Source organism: Scyliorhinus canicula, chromosome 11 (genome assembly GCF_902713615.1).
Source record: "Scyliorhinus canicula chromosome 11, sScyCan1.1, whole genome shotgun sequence".
Lineage (NCBI taxonomy): Eukaryota > Metazoa > Chordata > Chondrichthyes > Carcharhiniformes > Scyliorhinidae > Scyliorhinus > Scyliorhinus canicula.
The window spans coordinates 6,868,280-6,892,249 of NC_052156.1; the positions used below are offsets into that span (position 1 = coordinate 6,868,280).

The 23,970-nt window shown below is 54.8% G+C and overlaps 1 protein-coding gene across 5 annotated transcripts in view; it reads left to right on the plus strand.

Moving 5' to 3' along the window:
• LOC119973647 (monoglyceride lipase-like) overlaps nt 1–23,970 on the plus strand; it is a 79,395-nt gene that overhangs the window by 36,087 nt on the left and 19,338 nt on the right. For 4 of the 5 annotated variants that reach the window (XM_038812027.1, XM_038812026.1, XM_038812030.1 and 1 more), the window contains one exon: nt 23,585–23,695. The exons of the other annotated variant lie outside the window; for it this stretch is intronic. In XM_038812027.1, the coding sequence (XP_038667955.1) occupies nt 23,585–23,695 (111 nt within the window). The remainder of the gene's footprint in view (nt 1–23,584; nt 23,696–23,970) is intronic. 5 annotated transcript variants of the gene reach the window in all.

A 23,970-nucleotide genomic window follows, 5' to 3' on the forward strand; every position in this document is an offset into this window, starting at 1 on the left:
AATAGTGGGATATGGACCCCGGAAGTGTAAATTTTAGTTTAGATGGGCAGCATGATCGGCGCAGGCTTGGAGGGCCGAAGGGCCTGTTCCTGTGCTGTACTTTTCTTTGTTCTTTGTTCTCCTGTTAAAACCAGTCAGAATTGTGAGTTGTGAGGAGAATGGAAGGAGCTTCAAGGTGTTGCAGAGAAGGTGAGTGAGTGGACAGACACGGGGCAAATGCAGTACGATGCGGCTAAACATGAAGGTATACACTTGGGTGTGAAGAACAGACGGGGAGAGTATTATTTAAAGGGTGAGGATATATTGGCAAATGTGGATGTACAAAGGGATCTGGATGTCCTTGTACACCAGCCAATGGAAGTGGAGAGGCAGGTACAGCAAGCAGTTAGGAAAGCAAATGGTAAGTTGGCCTTCATTGCAAGAGGATTTGAGTTCAGAAGTAGAAATGTCTTACTGCAGTAATACAGGGCCTTGATGAGACCATACCGTGCAGTTTTGGTCTCTCTACCTAAGAAACAGAGAGAGTGCACACGAGGTTCACGAGGTTGATACCGGAATTGGCGGGACTGTCCGAAGAGGAGAGATTGGTTGCTAACCCTGCAGTCACTCGAGTTTAGAAGGGTGAGAGGGGATCTGATTGAAACATCTAAAATCCTAACAGGGGTGGACAGACTAGATGCAGGAAGGGTGTTTTGCCTGGATGGGGAATCTAGGACATGGGGCACATTTTCAGGATACCGGGTAGGCCATTTAGGACTGAGATGGGGAAAGATTTTTTCGCTCAAAGGGCTGTGGAATTCTCGACGACAGAACGGTGTGGAGGACAAGTCACTGAGTGTATTCCAGAAAGAGATAGATTTTAGTTTTAGATTGTACTGGCGTCAAGGGGTATTGGGAGAAAGAAGGAATATGGCATTGAGAATCGTAGAGGATCAGCCATGATCAGGTTTGAATGGAGGAGCAGGCTCCAAGGGAGAATGGCCTCCTGCTGCTCCTAGTTTCTGTGTTTCTATTTGTCCTTGAACTGAGTGGCTATGTCAGAGACGGGAAAGAGTCACCCACATTGCCATGAATCTGGAGTCACTTGTAAGCTAGACCAGATAACAATGGCAAATTTCCTTCCCTCCAGCACATTGGTAATCCAGATGGTTTACCACAATCAGGAATAATTTGATGGTCACCATTACTCAGACTGGCTTTATAATTCCAGATTTTATTAATTGAATTTAAATTCCACCAGCTGCTGTGGTGGGATTTGAACACATGTTCCCAGAGTATTAGCCTGGGGCTCTGGATTACATTACATTACCACTGCACCGCCATCTCCCCCAATAATTTGCATGATATTAATTTTCTATCAGTATACCTGCCGAGAGGTTATGAACATAGACCATACAGTGCAGAAGGAGGCCATTCGGCCCATCGAGGCTGCACCGACCTACTTAAGCCCTCACTTCCACCCTATCCCCATAACCCAATAACCCCATTGAAGGATCTTACAATTGCGAAGTTTATCAATTCAGGGTTACCGGTTGTTCTTGTACATTGCTGAAACTCAGTAGAAATTCAAGTTAAAAACTTGTCGGGTGCAAATAAGAATTGTTTTATTTGGAGTTCATTGGTTACAACTTGAAAATCATTTAAAAGGTAGTTTGTAGACAATTTGATTTTCTTCAAAGAATCACAGGAATTATCTTCTGAGACAATAGCCCGAACACAACTTTAAAAGTCAAAGTCTGAAGTCAAAGTCTGAAAATGAAATATGAATACAGAACTCTTTTCTAATTTTCTGTCCTCTCTTTCTTTCTCTCTCTGTCTCTCTCCTTTCTCTCCCGCTTTTCCTTTCTCTCCGGCTCTTTTTCTTTCTTCTCTGCTTTTCCTTTCTCTCCCTGTCTCTCTTCTTTTCCTTTCTCTCCAGCTCTTTTTCTTTCTTCTCCTTTCTCTCTTTCTCTCTTTCCCTCTTCTTCTTTCTTTCTAAAATGGTGGCCAAATCATCCATGGATATACTATTTCATATCTGTCTTAAGCGATCCGATCACACCCCAATATAATCCTAATTGGTTTGGGTTAGACTCAAACACATTTGATTTGATAGCAAGCTGTCCATCTTCACTATGTAAAGAATGTGGTATTGTGCTTTATCAAAACCAGCAAAAACTGGCCTAATGCTGACCTACCTATTGCCACAATGGAGACTTCATGCTGACCTCACTGCTGCAACAATGGAGACCTTATGTTATCTCATCATACCATGCGAGGCATAATTCCGAAAATATAATTCAAACTGTCTTTTATAAGATTGTTTCAATGAGAATGTTGGAATCAAATATATATATATTATATTTGATTCGCTGTTTTAACTGTCCATTTATTAAAAACAAAGCAACACAGTCTAAAATGTTTCAGCTCGCATAATCATGGAATGTAATTCACCCTAATCTCAAACGGCGTGAGAATCGTGCAATGCTTCATTCTTATTCCTCGTTGCCATGGATTCAACCCTTGTCCTTGGAAAAATGTAATGTTCTTATCAGACTTCTGTGTTTTGCAAACTCATGACTGAGTTTGGAAATTATATGTTTCTTTCATTTTAAAACTGGGAATTAATATTTATGCTTTAAGCAGCTTTTTACCTATATTAAGTGTATTTGAAATACCTGACTTCTACACCCATCTAACCTTTTTGGTCACGAAGGGCAATTGATCATGGCCAATCCACCTAACCTGCATATCTTTGGACTGTGGGAGCAAACCGGAGCACCCGGAGGAAACCCACGCACACACGGGGAGAACGTGCAGACTCCGTACAGACAGTGACCCAAGCCGGAATCGAACCTGGGACCCTGGTGCTGTGAAGCCACAGTGCTATCCACTTTTTTTTTAAATAATTTTTATTGAAATTTTTACAAAATATAAACATCTCAACTCTATTAACAAAACATCTCAACTCTATTAACACCCCAAGAACAATACCTACCCAACTTCAAAAGCAACTACAAACAAAAGACAAAAACAAAAGAAAACCCAACAACAAAAGGGAAAGAGATAACACCCGCCACATCCCACAGACCCATGTACACAGTTCTCCCTCCCACCGATCCAACCCCCCCCCCCGCCCCCGGGTTGCTGCTGCTGCCGGCCTATTTCCCTACCGTTCCGCCAGGAAGTCCAGGAAAGGCTGCCACCGCCTAAAGAACCCTTGTACTGATCCTCTCAGGGCAAATTTCACCTTCTCCAATTTAATGAACCCCGCCATATCATTGATCCAGGCCTCCACGCTTGGGGGCCTCGCATCCTTCCATTGGAGCAAGATCCTCCGCCGGGCTATTAGGGACGCAAAGGCCAGAACACCGGCCTCTTTCGCCTCCTGCACTCCCGGCTCCACTGCAACCCCAAAAATCGCGAGTCCCCAGCCTGGCTTGACCCTGGATCCCACCACCCTCGGCACCGTCCTTGCTACCCCCTTCCAAAACTCCCCCAGCGCTGGGCACGCCCAAAACATATGGGCGTGGTTCGCTGGGTTCCCCGAGCACCTAGCACACCTGTCCTAGCCCCCGAAAAACCTACTCATCCTCGTCCCAGTCATGTGGGCCCTATGCAGCACCTTGAACTGTATGAGGCTAAGCCTCGCACAGGAAGAGGAGGAATTCACTCTCTCCAGGGCATCCGCCCACGTCCCCTCCTCAATCTCCTCACCCAGCTCCTCTTCCCATTTACCCTTCAGTTCCTCCACTGAGACCTCGTCTACCTCCTGCATCACCCGGTATATGTCCGAAATCCTCCCTCCTCCAACCCACACCCCCGAGAGCAACCGATCCCGCACCCCTCGTGGGGGCAGCAAGGGGAACCCCTCCACCTGCTGCCTGGCAAACGCCCTCACCTGCATGTACCTAAACATGTTCCCCGGGGGGAGCCCAAACTTCCCCTCTAACTCCCCCAAGCTCGCGAACCTCCCCTCTACAAACAGGTCCCTCAACCTCCTACCCCTGCCCTGTGCCAGCCCAGAAATCTGCCATCAATGCTCCCTGGGACAAACCGATGGTTCTCCCGTATCGGGGCCTCCATCGAGCCCCCCACTTCTCCCCTATGTCATCTCTATTGCCCCCAAATTTTGAGGGTAGCCGCCACCACCGGGCTCGTGGTATACCTTGTTGGAGGGAGCGGCAACGGCGCCGTTACCAGCGCCTCCAGGCTCGTACCCACACATGACGCCGCCTCCATCCTCTTCCATGCTGCCCCTTCCTCGTCCATTACCCACTTACGCACCATCGCTGCATTGGCAGCCCAATAGTACCCACAGAGGTTGGGCAACGCCAGCCCCCTCCTATCCCTGCCCCGTTCCAGGAACACCCTTCTCACCCTCGGAGTCCCATGCGCCCACACAAATCCCGTGATACTCCTGTTGACCCTCCTAAAAAAGGCCTTCGGGATAAGGATGGGGAGGTACTGGAACAGGAACAAAAACCTCGGGAGCACCGTCATCTTAACGGACTGCACCCTCCCCGCCAGTGACAGCGGTAACATATCCCACCTCTTAAACTCCTCCTCCATCTGTCCACCAACCTTGTGAGGTTGAGCTTGTGCAGAGCCCCCCAGCTCCCCGCCACCTGGACCCCTAGGTACCTGAAGCTCTTCCCTGCCTGCTTCAGTGGGAGCCTACCAATCCCCTCCTCTTGATCCCCCGGATGCACCACAAACAACTCACTCTTGCCCAGGTTCAACTTATACCCCGAGAAACCCCCGAATTCACCAAGAATCCTCACCACCTCCGGCATCCCCCCCACCGGGTCCGCCACATACAGCAACAGGTCGTCCGCATACAGCGACACTCGATGCTCCTCCCCACCCCGCACCAGGCCCCTCCAGTTCCCTGACTCCCTCAACGCCATGGCCAGGGACTCAATCGCCAACGCAAAGAGCAAGGGGGACAGGGGGCACCCCTGTCTCGTCCCCCGGTACAGCCGAAAGTATCCGACCTCCTCCTATTTGTGGCTACACTCGCCATCGGGGCCTCGTAGAGCAGCCTCACCCACCGGATAAACCCCTCCCCAAACCCAAACCTCTCCAACACCTCCCACAGATACTCCCACTCAACCCTATCAAAGGCCTTCTCCGCATCCAATGCCACCACTATCTCCGCCTCCCCTTCCATGGCCGGCATCATAATGACATTGAGGAGCCTTCGCACGTTCGTATTCAACTGCCTTCCCTTCACAAACCCCGTCTGGTCCTCATGAATGACCCCGGGCACGCAATCCTCTATTCTAGTGGCCAGGATCTTTGCCAGCAGCTTAGCGTCGGCGTTCAGCAGTGAAATCGGCCTATATGACCCACACTGCAGAGGGTCCTTGTCCCGCTTCAGGATCAAGGAAATCAGCGCCCGTGACATAGTTGGGGGCAAAGTCCCCCCCCTCCCTTGCCTCGTTAAAGGTCCGGACCAACAGGGGGCCCAACAGGTCCAAATACCTTTTATAAAATTCTGCCGGAAACCCGTCCGGCCCCGGCGCCTTCCCCGACTGCATGCTCCCTATCCCTTTGACCACCTCCTCCAGCTCGATCGGCGCCCCCAGTCCCTCCACCTGCTCCTCCTCCACCCTCAGGAATCGCAGCTTGTCCAAGAAGCGCCCCATTCCCCCCCCCCCGCCCCTGCACCGGGGGTTCCGACTGGTACAGTTCCCCATAGAAGTCTCTGAAGACCCCATTAACATCTACTCCCCTCCGCACCACCTTCCCAGCTCTATCCGTCACTCTCCCAATCTCCCTGGCCGCGTCCCGCTTTCGGAGCTGGTGTGCCAGCATCCTGCTCGCCTTCTCCCCATATTCATATACCGCCCCCTGTGCTTTCCTCCACTGAGCCTCCGCCTTTCTGGTAGTCAATAGGTCAAACCTGGCCTGAAGGCTACGCCTCTCCCCCAGCAATCCCTCCTCTGGATCCTCCACATATCTCCTATCCACCCTCACCATCTCCCCTATCAGTCTCTCCCTCTCCCTCTGCTCCCCCCTCTCCCTATGGGTTCGGATGGAGATCAATTCCCCCCTCATCACCGCCTTCAATGCCTCCCAGACCGTCCCCACCCGAACCTCCCCGTTATCATTGGCCTCAAGGTACCTCTCGATACACCCCCGAACCCTCTCGGCCACCTCCTCATCTGCCAGCAGCCCCACCTCCAAGCGCCAGAGCGGACATTGGTCCCTCTCTTCCCCCAGCCTGAGGTCCACCCAGTGCGGGGCATGATCTGAAATGGCAATGGCGGAGTATTCCACATCCTCCACCCTCGAAACCAGCCCCCTGCTCAGGACAAAAAAATCAATCCTCGAGTAGGCCTTATGTATGTGGGAGAAAAACGAGTATTCCCTGGCCCTTGGCCTCGCAAACCTCCAGGGATCCATTTGGTCCATAAATCCCCTCAGCACCTTAGCCGCCTCCGGCCTCCTACCCGTCCGGGACTTGGATCGATCCAATGGGGGATCCAGTACCGTGTTGAAGTCCCCCCCATGATCAGGCCCCCCACCTCCAGGTCCGGAATGCGGCCCAACATACGCCGCATAAACCCCGCATCGTCCCAATTTGGGGCATAAACATTCACCAACACCACCCGCTCCCCCTGCAGCTTACCACTCACCATCACGTACCTCCCGCCACTGTCAGCCACCACATTTAACGCCTCAAACGACACCTTCTTCCCCACCAGGATCGCCACCCCCCTACTCTTCTCATCCAGCCCTGAGTGAAATACTTGGCCCACCCATCCCTTCCTCAGCCGAACCTGGTCCACCACTCTCAGGTGTGTCTCCTGGAGCATGGCCACATCCGCCTTCAGCCCCTTCAGGTGCGCAAATACCCGGGCCCGTTTGACCGGCCCATTCAGCCCCCTCACATTCCAGGTTATCAGCCGGATCAGAGGGCTCCCTGCCCCCCTCCCCTGCCGATTAGCCATACCCCATCCCTTGCCCACCACCAGCCAGCGTCCCCCGCTCTGCCAGTTTCCCACGGCGGTAACTCCCCCCCCCTCCAGCCCCCCTGCATCCTCCAGCTCCTTCCTGACCGTTTCAGCAGCAACCCGGTACCCTCCCCCCCCAAACCAGGCTAGGACCCCTCCTAGCCGCGCCCCTCCCTCCACAGCACTCCCGTGAGCCAGCTAACTTCTGCTGACCCCGGCGACTCCCGCCCTACCTCCGACTCCTCCCCACGTGGGACTACCCCTCCTCCATCGTGCCCGTCGATGGGTCCTCCCCCCCCCGCTCTTGCGCGGGAAAAGAAAACAGCCAGCAACGACCCGCGCTTCTCAGCCCCGACCCTGCCCCCACCATCTCCCAGCGCGGGAAACCCGCAGAAAGCCCGCGCTTTCGCCCTGCCCAGCCCCGCCTCCTCCAGGGCTACTCCCATTGTCAGCCCCCCCCCCCCCCAGCTCCCCGATCTCCCCGTTTACCCCCCTGCCCGAACCCGTCCACCAGACCCCTACAGAAAAACCCCCATAGAAAAACAGTACGACATTCTTACACTAAACCAAGCAAATACAAATACAGTATTATACAGCATCCCCCATCTTAGACCCTCGGATTGAGTCCAATTTCTCGGCCTGCACAAAGGCCCACGCCTCCTCCGGGGACTCAAAATAATGGTACCGATCCTTATAGGTGACCCACAGACGCGCCGGCTGCAACATGCCGAACTTCACACTCCGTCTATGGAGCACCGTCTTCGTCCGGTTAAACCCGGCCCTCCGCCTCACCACCTCCGCACTCCAGTCCTGGAAGATCCGCACCTCCGTGTTCTCCCACTTGCTGCTCCGCTCCTTCTTGGCCCACCGAAGCACACACACGATCCACGAACCGATGAAACCGCACCAACACCGCCCGCGGCGGCTCGTTCGGCTTGGGCCGCCTAGCCAGAATTCTGTGGGCTCCCTCTAACTCCAGGGGCCCCTGGAAGGACCCAGCCCCCATCAGCGAGTTTAACATAGCCGCCACATAGGCCGCCAGATCCGACCCCTCCAGCCCCTCTGTGAGACCCAGGATCCGCAAATTCTTCCTCCTCGACCGGTTGTCCAGCTCCTCGAACCGCTCCTGCCATCTTTTATGGAGCGCCTCGTGCATCTCCACCTTCCCCGCCACGGCCATACCTCATCCTCCCTTTCGGAGGCCTGCTGCTGCAACTCCCAGATCGCAGCCCCCTGGGCTGTCTGGGTCTCCATCAGCTCCCTGTTGGTTACCTTCAGCGACTCCAGCAGCTCCAACTTCAGCTCCTGGAAGCAGCGCAGCACAGTCGCCTGCTGCTCCTGTGCCCACTGCCTCAGCTCCTCAAGGCCTCCACCGGCCGCCATTTTGTCTTCCTTCCCCCACTTTTTCAGGGATGCTTTCTCCGGTTTTCTCCTTACCCCACTCCTGGTCCGGACCATAGGACCGTTGGGGTCGACTCCTGTCCTCTTCCCACGTTGGGATTTGCCGACACAGCTCCGTTGGGGGCCCTGAAAAGAGCCCCAAAGTCCGTTTTCAGCGTGAGCTGCCGAATGTGCGGCTTAACTCCTCATTGCCGCCACCGGAAGTCACAGTGCTATCCACTTGTGCTACCATGCTGCTCACCTCTAATATTCCATTAGCAGGCCTGCTACCTGAGGCTCTGCAACCCACACTCTTCAGATTCCGTTCCCACTGGTCTTCCCACTATTGCCTAACAACTGCTCCCCCTTTCTCCCCAACCGCCCACCCCCCCCCCCCCCCCCCCCCCCCCCAATCTCCCGCCCCTCCCTCTGCAACCCGGCTTTGAAAACCACTTCAGTAATGATCTATTCCATTTTTTTCCCCCTAAATCTAGAGTACCCAATACTTTTTTTCCAATTTAAGGGTAATTTAGCGTGGCCAATCCACCTACCCTCCACATCTTTGGGTTGTGGGGGGTGAGATCCACACAGACACAAGGAGAATGTGCAAACTCCACACAGACAGTAACCCACGGCTGTGATCGAAACCGGGTCCTCGGCACCGTGAGGCAGCAGGGCTAACCACTTTGCCACCCAGTAATTATCTATTGTAGACTCGGTTTTTACTCATTTCCACTTTCGGTATCAATCGCGATCTTCATCAAAGCGTCTTAGGTAGCCCTGTCTCCTCAGTCTGATTTCATTTTCCGTGGGGGAATGGTGAGGAATTGGGTGAGGGCTGGGAGTGGGGTGGGAGCTGGTTGAGGGATGGGAGTGGGGTGAGGGGTGGGAGTGGGTAAGGGGTGGGGTGAGGGGTGGGGTGAGGGGTGGGGTGAGGGGTGGGGTGAGGGGTGGGGTGAGGGGTGGGGTGAGGGGAGGACTGGGGTGAGGGGTGGGATTAGGGTGAGGGGTGGGAGTGGGGTGAGGGGTGGGGTGAGGGGTGGGGTGAGGGGTGGGAGTGGGGTGAGGGGTGGGGTGAGGGGTGGGAGTGGGGTGAGGGGTGGGAGTGGGGTGAGGGGTGGGAGTGGGGTGAGGGGTGGGAGCGGGTTGAGGGGTGGGAGTGGGGTGAGGGGTGGGATTGGGGTGAGGGGTGGGGTGAGGGGTGGGGTGAGGTGAGGGGTGGGGTGAAAGGGTAGGGAGTGGGTGAGGGGTGGGGAGTGGGGTGAGGGGTGGGAGTGGGGTGAGGGGTGGGGTGAGGGGTAGGGTGAGGTGAGGGGTGGGGTGAAGGGTAGGGAGTGGGATGAGGGGTGGGGAGTGGGATGAGGGGTGGGAGTGAGGTGAGGGTGGGAGTGGCGAGGGGTGGGAGTGGGGTGAGGAGTGGGAGTGGGGTGAGGGGTGGGGTGAGGGGTGGGGTGAGGTGAAGGGTAGGGAGTGGGGTGAGGGGTGGGGTGAGGAGTGGGAGTGGGGTGAGGGGTGGGGTGAGGGGTGGGGTGAGGTGAGGGGTGGGGTGAAGGGTAGGGAGTGGGGTGAGGGTGGGGAGTGGGGTGAAGGGTGGGAGTGAGGTGAGGGTGGGAGTGCTGAGGGGTGGGATGGGGGTGGGAGTAGGGTGGGGTGGGGGTGGGGAGTGGGGTGAGGGGTGGGGTGAGAGGTGGGAGTGAGGTGAGAGGTGAGGGGTGGGAGTGGGGTGGGGGGGAGTGGGGTGTGGGTGGGGTGGGAATGGGGGAAGGGTGGGGTGAGGGGTGGGAGTGGGGTGAGGGGTGGGGTGAGGGGTGGGAGTGGGGTGGGGGTGGGGTGGGTGTGGGGTGGGAGTGGGGTGGGAGTGGGATGGGAGGGGGGTGAGGGGTGGGAGTGGGAGTGGGGTGGGGGTGGGATGGGGGTGGGGAGAGAGGTGAGGGGTGGGAGTGGGGTGGGGGTAGGAGTGAGGTGGGAGTGGGGTGGAGGTGGGGTGGGGGTGGGGAGAGAGGTGAGGGGTGGGAGTGGGGTGGGGGCGGGAGTGGGGTGGGGGTGGGGGTGGGGGTGGGATGAGACATTGAACTGAGACCTCATGGAAAAGATCCCATGGGAGCCATTGAAAGGACCAGGGAGGTGTCCTGTCTAGAGATTAGTTATCCTTCAACCAAATTCACTAACAACAAATCAAATCATTGTCATGTTGCTGATTATGGGATCTTGCTGTGTGCAAACTGCCTACACTTCAAAGGCAGCACATTGTCTGTAAACGTTTGCACTTCCTCCCCGTGTGTGCGTGGGTTTCCCCCAAGTGCTCCGGTTTCCTCCCACAGTCCAAAGATGTGCAGGTTAGGCGGATCGCCCATGATGAATGTGCGGTGATAGGACTGGGGAGTGGGCGGAGGTACAGTTCTCTCTTGGAGGGCAGAGCTCTTATGGATTCTATGGAAAAGGTGTTGTGATATCCTGGAGTTGTGAAAGGTGCTATTTAAATGCGGCTCCTTCTTTAGTTCACTGGGGCACCGTTAAAATCAGGCACTCAATGCTCAGGGCGAAATGTAGACACAAACCCGCTCGCGGTTACTGGCAGTGACACCGGATCAGGATACTGTACTGGTTTGGGATGCTAACTGTTTCAACAATCAGTCAGCAAGAAGCGGCAATAGGGCCAGGCTTTTCTAACCGAGTTCACACACATAGCAAAGTTGGTGCCCAGAGAATCAAAGACAAGTTGGCCTTTATTACAAGGTGATTGGAGAATAGGATTGAAGATTTGCTGCCGTGATTCTATAACACTTTAGTGAGACCACTCCTGGAGTAGTGTGCCGTTTTCACATCGTATTTAGGAGGGGGTTTAATTTAAACAGATTCCTCTTCCCACTACCAGTCCCTAAACAGAAAGGTGTTTTCGATTACTGAATTCCACCTTTCTGAATTTCCTCGAACCACAACATTTGGTGTGTTCCCACCCTCTCTGAAGTCCCCTCAGCAGACTCGAGAAAAGGTAAGATACGAGGTTGACACACACCCAAAACGTAGGACAGAGGTTTCGCAATAACCCCCCCCCCCCCCCCCCCCCCCCCCGCCCAGCCCCCCTCTTGCAGTCACACAAAGAATGATAAGGGAAAGAGAGAGGTTCAGGGGAAGACTACGATAAAAATAAGAGTTTTGGGGCATGACCCTGAGCCCACACTCGGCGTCAGTGGGATCGGCAATGCGGGCGGAAAACCCACGATGATCAGGAAACGCGATTCCCACCGGAGAAATCGCCATTCCCGATTTTCCCCGGCCCTCGCCAGTGACGTCATTGTTAGCGTTCCACGCCAAATGATCCCGACCCCCTCACTAAATATTCATGCACCACGTCGGCGAGGTTTACAACAGGTTGCCCAGATGTAAGGCAGCCGACGGGATCACTCCAGGGGCGCAGAGGTAAGTATAGACCCGGGGGGGGGGGGGGGGGGGGGGGGGGACACCTGCCCGGACAGTGGCATGGCACTTTCCCTGGCATAGGTTGGCACTGCCAGATTGACACTGCCTGGTTGCATGGTGCCGACCTGGCAGTGCCAACCTATGCCCGGGGCTGTGCCAGGGGGGGCTCCCATGGGTGCCCCATTGGGAGGTGTGGGGAGGGGGTGCAGTGCAATGATGTGTGGTGCAGGGAGAGTGCCGGATATACTTCCATGGTGTTGGTGGCGGGGTGGGTGGGGGTGGGAGTTCAATACCAGCGGTGGATGTTGGGGGGGGGGGGGGGGGGGGGAAGGGAGCGTAATTGGGGCGAGGATTATTGGGTGAGGGGAGTCCCCAACACAGATCGGGGTGCCCTTTCAAGATGGCACCCCAACCTCTTGCCAGCTCTATGTCGCCCCACCCCACCAGAGTGACTGGAGGGTCAGACGCCAGCTTTCTGTCTGAGACAGACACTCGGCCAAATTCAGTCCACGGTTTTATGTGAGTCCAGAATTAAAAGTCCAATGGGGTATTCGTTCAGAGCGTATGTGACTGACTGTTGCAAGTTGATCTGTCTTTCCAGAAGTGAGGACTTCCACGATGGGGGAAGACATGTAGCGTTCAATTAGTCTTGAAGACGTGAGTTTCAATGTTCCAGTAGGTCACAGTGTAGATGAGGGATAGATATCTTTCTGTTGCTACTTGCTCAATGGTAAAATGTCAGACGTTGATAGGCTGCTGGCCTGGAGTACTGTTTCTCTTTGGCACTCAAACAGTGACTGAAGATGAGATCCAAAAGGTGTGGAATTCAGCGGCCGCGGACGTCCCTCAAAATCAGGGATGACGTCCGTCAGGCTTGATAAATCTTCAGATCACCAAGGCGTCCAATTCTGGATCCACAAGTTCTTCTGCAGTAAGGGCATGTTGTTGCCCAGGGGAGTGGAACTCGCAGCCCCTGGTTTGCTTTCCTTTCCTTCCCTTACCCCCACTGTTCTGTGTTGCTGTCAAGTCGCTGGGCCTCAAAGTGGCTTGCACCTTGATGGACTAGGTGGAGCAATGCCAGGCAGTCTGCAGCCTTCTCCTCCCAGTCCGTGGTGTTAATGCCTCCCTGCTATAGGATGACCTTGAGCACATCCTTTTCCAAGGCTGCCCATAAAACATTGGCCTCGGAAAGCTGGGAGAAGAGAACCTGCCGAGGGAAGTTCTGTATAATTAAAGGCATTCAGATAGCTCAAGTCTCAGTCATGTGACAGGATGGTTCCAAGTTGAGTTATTGAGCTGATAAAACCGCTGGTTGAAACCCATTGTGTTTTGGAGCAGCTAACAGTGGTGTCATTAACACTCCACTGGAAGGGCGGCATGTTCTCACACTAGCTAGCACTGCTGCCTCATGGCGCCGAGGACCCGGGTTTGATCCCTTCCCCGGGTCACTGTCCATGTGGAGTTTCACATTCTCCCCGTGTCTGCGTGTGCCTCACCTCCACAACCCAAAGATGTGCAGAGTAGGTGGATTGGCCACACTAAGTTTCCCTTAATTGGAAAAAAAATTTAAACACTACACTGGAGATTAGGTGTCACAAACATCTGCCTTTGTACACAGCTGGCCGAGACAGGAAGGATATACTTGCATTGGATTTGGTACAGAAAAGGTTCATTAAATTGGAATGAGGAGGTTGTCCTATGATGACTGACTGAGTCAACTGGGTTTATATTTTCTGAAGTTCACCAGAATGAGAGATGTTGGCAGAGGAACATGCAAGATGCTGAGGAGTGGACACGGAGAGGTTGTTTCTGTTGGTCAGGGAATCTACAACGTGGGGTCACTCTCAGGATAAGGAGCTGATCATTTAAGACAGAGTTAAGAACTTTACCAAGACAGGGAGGTTTCTAAATGCAGGTAATGTTCAATCAGTGCGCAGGCTGGGGGCGCGATTTAACAGAAACATTTCTAAGTGATATTTTGGGCGCGATTGGCAGGTGTTTCTCGATGGCCATGTTGGTGAGATTGTGGCCCGAATACAACGGCATTCAGTGCTGGAAATGAGCCCCCACAAGCTTCTCTCGATTCCTGGCTGTCTCGCCGTCTGATTCTCCAGACTCGCACCTCAGCACTCGCCACTAACAAGGAGGAGCTGCTTTGAAAAACTCCCTCAGCACTCACTCCCAGTAGACACATGAGCAATGCAGCGCACAATCCTGCTCTTTGCTTTGTGGATGCCGGCCTGGCCAGGCTTCTCAATGCCATCGATGCGAGACGGGTCATCCTGTTCCCCCAAGGGGGTGGGAGGACCAGCTGTAGGGTCACCAATGCCGCCTGGGAGGCAGCGGCAGCGGCTGTCATTTCGGGCAGCGTGACCAGGAGGAACCACCGGACAGTGCAGGAAATGAAATGAAAATCGCTTATTGTCACGAGTAGACTTCAATGAAGTTACTGTGAAAAGCCCCTAGTCGCCACATTCCGGCGCCTGTTCGGGGAGGCTGGTACGGGAATTGAACCGGCCTACCTTGGTCTGCTTTCAAAGCCAGCGATTTAGCCCAGTGTGCTAAACAGCCCCTGTTTGAAGTCTGAAGAAGACCAACCACCTCCACTGAGCTGCCAGGGTATACGTTACCACATGGCATCAGTTCCACCTGCCACCCCTCCAGGGCTCCAGCTCCAGGTCCTCCAGAGGATGTCCATCAAGGTGATGAAAGGCCACAGGGGGTGGAAAGCGGCAGCCTGCCTCCACCTCTGATGTGCATCACATCCTACAGACACACCTAGATGTAGCACTAGACCACGGAAGATCAAGAGAGAGGATCACTGAGTGGATACTGGGGGGGGCACTATGTGTAGCTAGGGGAATTGGAAATGTCAAATGGTCACAATTACAACATGTTACACCTGCCTCTTCACAGCGGGCCTGCCTACACCCCTCTTGCCCTCCGCTCCCCCACCTTCCACCCCTGTGCCAGGTTGTGTTGAGCACTGCGGACCACCACAAAGCGGGCGACCACTGGGGAGTGTACTGTAGGGCACCACCAGAGCAGACCAAGCATTGGAACCGCATTTTCAGCAGTCCGATGCTCCGCTCAATGACAGCACGGGTGACAACGTGGGTCTCATTATATCGGATCTCCGCCTCTGTCTCAGGCCTCCGCAGTCATCAGCCAGGACTGCACGTCTGCCAGGACGTGGCACAGATGCCGCACTGTCTCTTTGCTGAGACGAACTCAGCTGTGGCACATGCGGCCCGTCATCTCCTCGAAAGACCAACGCTGCCTGTACACCTTGAGCCGTCGCTGGCGTCCCCCTCTGGGTTTCTCCTCGGCCTGATGGGCGGCCGGATCTTCAGGGTGTGCGGCAGACCCCTGTACGTGGGGTGCCGCCTCCAGCCTCCAGTAGAGGCTGCTGCCACCTTCTCAGGTATCTGGCCACCTGGGCTGCGAGGGCAGCCTCTGCAGGACTGGCATAGCCAGCCGGACTGTTATATCTGGAGAAGGAGAGAGTCCATCAATGAGTTAAGGCTTCCACCCCGGGACCATTAAATCCCCTAAGCCTCCTTCTGTGTCCTTCCTTCACTCGGAGTGCCATCCACCAAGCCAGCTGGGCTGGAGAACCTGGCTTTGCACACTCACACCCCGGCCACGGTGGGGGTCCCGAGACCCCGGAACCCTGCTCGGAACATTAGGAAGACCGTGCCCAGGTCCCCTCCACTGATCCACACGCTTACCCTATGGTCCCGAGGATATCCCAGTGCCGAAGCCCATCTCAAGTGTTTGATTATTGGCTGCTGCGGTTTTTAGAGTTCAGGCAAACTGGTCAGTCTTCAAAGTTTGATTGAAATGGGATGTAATAATCATGGCATGTGCACCTACAGGAAGCCACTTGAGCCAACAGCCGCGTCCCGCCCTCCCTACCATACTCTCTGCCTCCACTTTTCCTAGTTAACCAATTCCCCCCCCCCCCCAACCCGCTGAGTTAACTGTCCTGAAAGAAGTCAATACCCTTCAACGACCCCCTCCAGGCAAATTTAATTGTCTCCAATCTAAGTAAACCCGCGAGCTCGCTCATCTACTCCCCCGGTTTCGGAGACTCCGAGTCCCTCCATCCCAACAGGATCCGTCTCCGGGCTAGCAAAGAGGCAAAGGCACTTCTCTCCCACCCTGGGCCGCCGGGTCTTCCGACGCTCCAAACACTGCCAATTCTGGACCCGAAACCACCTTCACCCTCAGCACCTCCGACATCACGCCAGCGAACCCCCGCCAAAATCTCTGCAACTTCAGGCAGGCCCAAAACATGTGAAAAACAAAGCAGCCCCCCCCCCCCCCCCCCCCCCCCACACCGCCCACACGTATCCTCCACCCCCTCAAAGAAACTGCTCATTCCGGCCACCGCCACATGCGTCCTGTGGACTACCTTAAATTAACTGAGAACTAGGGCAGCACGGTGGCGCAGTGGTTAGCCCTGTTGCCTCACGGCGCCGAGGTCCCAGGTTCGATCCCGGCTCTGGGTCACTGTCCGTGTGGAGTTTGCACATTCACCCCGTGTTTGCATAGGTTTCACCCCCACAACCCAAAGATGTGCAGGGTAGGTGGATTGGCCATGCTAAATTGCCCTTAATTGGAAAAAATTGATTGGGTACGCTAAATTTTTAAAAAACTAACTGAGACTCAGCCTGGCACGAGGAGGACCCATTCACCCCCATTTCACCCTCCTCAAAGCTTCCCCTACAACCCAGCCTCTAGCTCTCCCCCGAGCTCCTCCAACCACTTTTCCTTAACTACGCCTATCAGGGCTCCCTCCCAATCCATCAATTCTTTCTATATCTCTGACACCCTGCCCTCTCCAACCCCTGCTCTTGATAGCACCTTGTCCTGCAACCCCGGGGGGACGGCAGATCAGGAAAGGATGGCACCTGCTTCCTCAGGTAGTTCCACACCTGTAAATATCTGAACCCATTTCCGCAGGGCAACTCATACTCCTCCACCAGTCCTTCCAAACTCGGGAAGCAGCCGTCTGCGAACAAATCTCCAAACCCCTTGTGGTGGTATGATTTGCATAGCTGTCTGCCATTGGTGCAGAACACCGGCTTACCATTGGCCCTGGTCGGTCATGTGTCTCTCAACCGATTGGTTGAGACCAGTCATGTGACAGCTCTCCGATTGGTCGAGAGGCTGAGTTAACCACGCCTCCATACCGAGGTATAAATAGTCTGAACGCCCGGCGGTCGTCCATTTTATTGTAGTCGACCGCAGGGCTAAGTTCTAGCTTATTAAAGCTTTTGTATAGCAACTCGTCTCTCGTGCAATTAATGGCTCATCACCCCTCAATTCCCGCCCTCCGCCAACCCTGAAACCCCCCGTCGAATTTCCCCGGAGAGAACCTGTGATTCCCACAGATCGGGGCCCAGACCAAGGCCCCCTCAAGCCTCAAGTGCCGTCGCCACTGTCCCCCACACCCTCAGGGCTGCCACTACCACCGAGCTTTTGGAGTAACTGGTCGGCGAGAATGGCAGAGGCGCCGTCAACAGCGTTCCCAAACTAATCACCTAACCAGAAGCTGCCTCCATCCGCTCCCAAACCGACCCCTCTCCCACTACCCACTTCCTTACCATGGCTATATTTGCCGCCCAATTATACATCATTAAATTTGGCCAACCCCCTCCCTCTGAAACCACTAAAACCCCAAATGCAAACACCTTTGTCGAACAGGAATATAACTATCAAATAACCCTTCCTTACACAGCAACATTAAATTAAACTATATCTTATCTAATATTTAACAAATATAAATTCATTATAACTACCTTTGTTTTTCTAATAGTCCCTCAGATTCTCGCTCACACCTGATCCTGGATGTGTGTCTCAGTGAAGCCCCATCCAGGCCTCACCTGAAATCCACCCGCAGGAGTCTCTGCCAACCTGACTCTCACCTGTGCCAGTGTGAGTGAAATACGCCAATCGAGTGGCAGCACATTGATGTTTCCATCGAAGCCAAATGGAGCCTCTCTCTCTCTGTGACTTCCGCCAGCCCTACAATCCTCTGCGAACTCTGCGTTCCACCAGTTTTGGTCTCTTGTCCATCCCCCCACTTCCTTCACCCCACCATTGACGGCCTTGCTCTCAGCTGCCTGGGCCCCATGTTCTCGAATGACCACCTTTAGCCTCTTTGTCTCTCAAACGCTCTCTCATCTTAAAACCTTCCTCGGACCACCTTATACCTCCATAAGAAACTCAGTGTCAGGTTTTCTTCAATTAGTCTCATATACGTTAGAGGTTGGGTCGGTAAGGGAGAGGGGTAAGGGGGAGTGGGGAGGGGGCAAGTGGTGGGTTTAAGGGCCAGAGTGGGCAGGTATGAAAGGGAGGGCTAATCCAACTGAAGTGTGATCAGAAAAGGGCAGTGATGGAACCATCAATTCACCAGACACGTGTTTCTGATATGAATCTAGGCTTTAATCGACTTACTACAGAGCCAGCCTGTTACCCGTTGATGAACTCTCAGTGAACTGCAGGCTGACTCTGGACCAGGGTATTTATACAGCAACACTAGGGGGAGGAGTCATGGGCGGAGCCAAGGGTGGAGCCCTGTACAAGCTCCTGAGCCTTCCCAGAGCTACTCCCCCTAGTGGTCGGATAACGCTACTGTGCTTACAAAGACATAGTGCGAATTATCATATTACATCCACCACATTCACCCCCTGCAAAAAAATCAAGTCCGGCGGGGGTGGTGGTCTAGTCTATAAAGTCAGTCTGTCCGGTGGTCGAATTGTCCGTTGAGATCTGCGGAGCACTGGGGTTGCAGCCTCTTGCGGTGGCTGGATGGGTGTAGTGTGCTGGGGTACGATGGCGGACTCCAGGGAGGGTTGTACCTGAGCTTCATACTCTCCTGGTTCGACCGGGGACTGGGGGCGCTGGGGGCTGGCCGGCGCGGGTGCGCGGAACTGGTGGAGCGAGCTCGCGGGCTCGGGAGCGCGAGGGGGCGGCAGCATGGGGTGTAGGGTGAGAGGTCCTTCTGTGGGGGTAGAGGGGGCGCTGGATCCGGCGGGTGCCAGATCCCGGAGGGATACCGTGTCCTGACGGCCGTCAGGTAACTCGACGAATGCGTACTGGGGGTTGGAGTGGAGCAGGCGCACCTTCTCAACAACGGGGTCAGTTTTGTGCGCCCTGACGTGTTTCCTCAGAGGTACGGGTCCCGGTGTCCTCAGCCATGCCGGAAGTGAGACCTCCGTGGTAGTGCCCCTGGAAAAAATGAAGAGCCTCTCGTGAGGGGTCTGATTGGTCGCTGTGCACAAAAGGGGCCTAATAGCGTAAAGCGCGTCTGGGAGGACTTCCTGCCACTGGGAGACTTGGAGCTTTCTAGACGGGAGGGTCAGTAGGACGGTCTTCCAGACCGTCGCGTCTCCCTCTTCACCTGCCCGTTCCCCCTGGGGTTGTAGCTGGTAGTCCTGCTCGAGGCAATGCCTTTGTCGAGAAGGTACTGACGCAGCTCGTCGCTCATGAAGGACGAACCCCGGTCGCTGTGTACGTAGCTGGGGAAACCAAACAGGGTGAAGATGCTATGCAGGGCCCTAATGACTGTGTGGGAGGTCATGTCGGGGCACGGGATAGCGAATGGGAAACGGGAGAACTCGTCTACGACGTTTAAAAAATAAACGTTCTTGTTAGTTGAGGGAAATGGCCCTTTGAAATCAATCGCGAGGCATTCAAAGGGCCTAGAAGCCTTGACCAGGTGGGCCCTGTCTGGTCTATAGATGTGCGGTTTGCACTCCGCACAGATCGGGCAGTCCCTGGTGACCGCTTTTACCTCCTCGTTGGAGAAAGGTACGTTTCGGGCCCTGATGTAGTGGGCGAGCCAGGTGACCCCCGGGTGGCAGAGGTCATTGTGGATGACTTTCAATCGGTCAATCTGCGCGCTGGCGCATGTCCCGCGGGATAGGGCATCCGGCAGCTCGTTGAGCTTCCCGGGTCGATACTTAATGTTGTAATTGTAGGTGGAGAGTTCAATCCTCCACCTCAGAATTTTGTCGTTTTTAATTTTGCCCCTTTGCGAGTTGTCGAACATGAAGGCAACCGATCTTTGGTCGGTGATGAGGGTGAACCTCCTACCTGCGAGGTAGTGCCTCTAGTGACGGATAGCCTCCACAATGGCTTGTGCTTCTTTCTCGACTGAGGAGTGTCGGAGGTCTGAAGCGGAGAGGGTACGGGAGAAAAATGCAACTGGTCTCCCTGCCTGATTTAAAGTGGCTGCAAGAGCTACCTCTGAGGCGTCGCTCTCTACCTGAAAGGGAGTGGATTCATCCACCGCCCGCATGGCCGCTTTGGCGATGTCCTCCTTGATGCCGTCGAAGGCCTGGCGTGCCTCGGCTGACAGGGGAAATCGTGTGGTCCTAAAGAGTGGGCGGGCTTTGTCAGCATATTGAGGGACCCACTGGGCGTAGTAGGAAAAGAAATCCAAGCACCGTTTGAGGGCCTTGGGGCAATGAGGGCGAGGGAGTTCTAAGAGGGGGCGCATACGGTCCGGGTCTGGGCCCAGCATCCGTTTTCCACGACATAGCCGAGGATGGCTAGTCTGGTTGTGCGGAAAACGCATTTCTCCTTGTTGTCCGTGAGATTCAGTTTCTGTGCCGTCTGGAGAAAACGGTGGAGGTTGACGTCGTGGTCCTGCTGGTCATAGCCGCAGATGGCAACATTGTCCAAGTACGGAAACGTGGCCCGCGGCCCGTACTGGTCCACCATTCGGTCCATTGCTCGTTGGAACACCGAGACCCCATTAGTGACGCCAAAAGGGAACGGAGGAAATGGAAGAGGCGGCCATCGGCCTCGAATGCCGTGTAGTGGCGGTCCTCCGGGCGGATTGGGAGCTGGTGGTATGCAGACTTCAGATCCACCGTGGAAAAGAACCGGTACTGGGCGATCTGGTTTACCATGTCTGCAATCCTGGGGAGGGGATACGCGTCGAGGAGCGTAAATCTATTTATGGTCTGACTATAGTCGACAATCGTGCGGAATTTTTCCCCGGTCTTAACGACCTTCACCTGAGCTCTCCAGGGACTATTGCTGGCCTCTATAATCCCCTCACTGAGAAGCCTTCGGACCTCTGCTCTGATAAACACCCTATCCTGCAGGCTATACCGCCTGCTACGAGTGGCTACCGGTTTACAGTCCTTTGTGAGATTGGCGAAGAGAGGAGGGGGGGGGATTCGCAGCGTAGCGAGGCTGCAGATAGCGAGTGGGGGCAGGGGCCCGCCGAAGCTGAGGGTGAGGCTCTTGAGGTTACATTGGAAGTCTAGGCCTAATAAGAGTGGCGCGCAGAGTTTGGGCAAAACGTAGAGTTTGAATTTAGAGTAGTTAACGCCTCGGATTGTGAGTGTCGCGGCGGTGCGCCCCTGGATCTGGACCGAATGGGAGCCTGAAGCGAGCGCGATAGTTTGCTGCACGGGGAAAACGGGGAGTGAACAGCGTCTTACCAGGTCTGGTATGAAGCTCTCAATGCTCCCGGAGTCGAAGAGGCATGGCGTTTGTACCCATTGATCTGGACCTCTGCCATCGAATTTTGCAGATGCCTTGGGCGTGATTGGTCCAGAGTGACGGCGCTGAGTTGTGGGTAGTCGGCGGCTCGATCAGCTGTGCTGGAGTGGCCCCGTGATGACTGCCCTCTGAGTTCATAGTCGTACTCTCCCGATGAGTTGTCCGAGCGTGGACATGCAGGTCGGAGCCCGTGGATCGCATGTAGCGGCGGCGAGGAAGATGGCGTCCAAGATGGTGGCCCGCATGAGTCGCACGTGGCCGGCCGTGTGGTGGAGGTTTGCGAAGATGGCGGCCCCCATGGATCGCACGTGGCTGGAGGGGACGGAGTCGGGGCATAGGCCGCAGCGTTTCGGGCCCTGCGGGCCTGCGGATGAGGGGAGCGATTACTTTGTGCCCTGGGGAGCTGGAAGCAGGGGCCCTTTTAGCGAGGCACACTCTTGCGTAATGGCCTTTCCGCCCGCAGCTGCTGCAGGTCACGTTGCGGGCCGGGCAGTGCTGCCGCGGGTGCTGGTTCTGGCCACAGAAATGGCAGGCTGGAGCAGCATAGTGGCTGGCTGGGGCAGCATGGTGGCTGGGCGGCCGCGTAGCACAGGCCTGAGGGAGTCGCTGGTCGGGGGACCATGATTGGGTCGCGGGGTCCGCGGGGAACGAGTTAAGGCTGCGGAAGGAGACCTCCATCATGGTAGCAGCTTCCACGGTCGTTTCTAAGTCTTGGGCCCCCTTTTCCAGCAATCGTTGACGCACATAATTAGACCTGAGGCCCGCTACAAAAACATCGCGTACAGCAAGTTCTCTGTGTTCAGCTGCGTTGACCGCTTGATAATTACAGTCATTGGACAAATTATTCAGTTCCTTTAGAAATTCGGCGAGTGATTCTGTAGGCCGCTGGCGGCGAGTCGTGAACACATGGCGTGCGTAAACTTCGTTAATGGGCCCCACATATATCTTATCGAGTACTGCTAGCGCTGCAGTATATGAACCGGCCGAGTTTAGTTGTGTAGAGATTCTGTGGCTCACCCTCGCGTGCAGTAGACTCAACTTCTGTTCCTCTGTCGTTTCGGCTGTGCTCGCTTCTGCCAGGTAGGCCTTGAAGCACCGCAGCCAGTGGGAGAAGATTTCTTTAGCCTCTGCATCCTGCGGGTCAAGTTCCAGGCGTCCAGGCTTGAGGGCTGATTCCATGATCGATCTTGAATGTTCTTAAGTCGATTAAATTGATGGAACCATCAATTCACCAGACACGTGTTTCCGATATGAATCTAGGCTTTAATCGACTTACTACAGAGCCAGCCTGTTACCCGTTGATGAACTCTCAGTGAACTGCAGGCTGACTCTGGACAAGGGTATTTATACAGCAGCACTAGGGGAGGAGTCGTGGGTGGAGCCTAGGGTGGAGCCCTGTACAAGCTCCTGAGCATTCCCAGAGCTACTCCCCATAGTGGTCGGATAATGCTACTGCAATAAGAAAGACATAGTGTGAATTATCATAATACATTCACCACAGGCAGCACGGTAGCACAAGTGGCTAGCACTGTCCCAGGGTTACTGTCCTAGCACCAGGGTCCCAGATTCGATTCTCCACTGGGTCACTGTCTGTGCGGAGTCTGCATGTTCTCCCCGTGTCTGCGTGGGTTTCCTCCGGGTGCTCCGGTTTCCTCCCACAGTCCAAAGATATGCGGGTTAGGTGGATTGCCAATGCTAAATTGCCCTTAGTGTCCAAAAGGTTAGGAGGGGTTACGGAGATAAGGTGGAAGTGAGGGCTTAAGTGGGTCGGTGCAGACTCGATGGGCTGAATGGCCTCCTTCTGCATTGTATGTTCTATGTTCTAAAAGCCAGGATTGCCCTTTCCTGCAGCCCACACCAAACGTTTTATGACGTGGACAGTGTATTATCTGGGTTAATTGGCTTGATAACCAACCTAACTGACTTGACTGAGAATTATTCATTTAAATGCAGTGTGCACGACCAGAATTGGCAGCCTGTCGCTCCCCCCCCCCCCTCCAATTATTGGGGTAAAAACCTGGGGGTGGGCAGGAAAGAGGTGCAATGGGTTTACGTGCTTCACACTATTTTATGTGACCCCGCCCCATCCCCGCAGGTAACACACCCGCCAGGGCGCACGTCAAATTCAGCCCCAGGAATCATAGCTGGACCTCCCCCCCCCCCACCCCCCCCACACACTCATCCACCCCACCTGTGGTCTCACACTACATTGAGTAGCACCTACACCCCCTGAGCTATCAGTTACGCCCCTGAGAACGTCCAGGGCTTTGCCCGATGGGGTTGCTGTTGTAACTCTGTCTCCTCTTGCCTTTCAGGGAGCGTTGATTGCAACCTATGTTGTTTCTGAGAGACAAAATGACATTGCTGGTTTGATTTTTATTGCGCCTCTGGTGTTAATGAACCCTGAGTCAGCGACAACTCTAAAGGTAAAAACACTGCATTAGAAGAATTCCACCCGCCTCAAATAATTTTCGGCAATTCTTGACATCTCTTCTTGAGGTAAGTGCCCCCTTACCTGAGGGAGGGAGTTCCAGGACTTTGATGGGGCGATGATGAAGGAGCACCCAGGAAATGTCCAAATAAGGATGGCGTGGGCACAAACCCCTGCTGCCGTTGTACTTCCGGGTCATCGAGGTCACGGGTTTGAGGAGGGGTGGGGGGGGAGGGGTTGGGATTGCTGAACGAGATGGCTGCTGGTTTG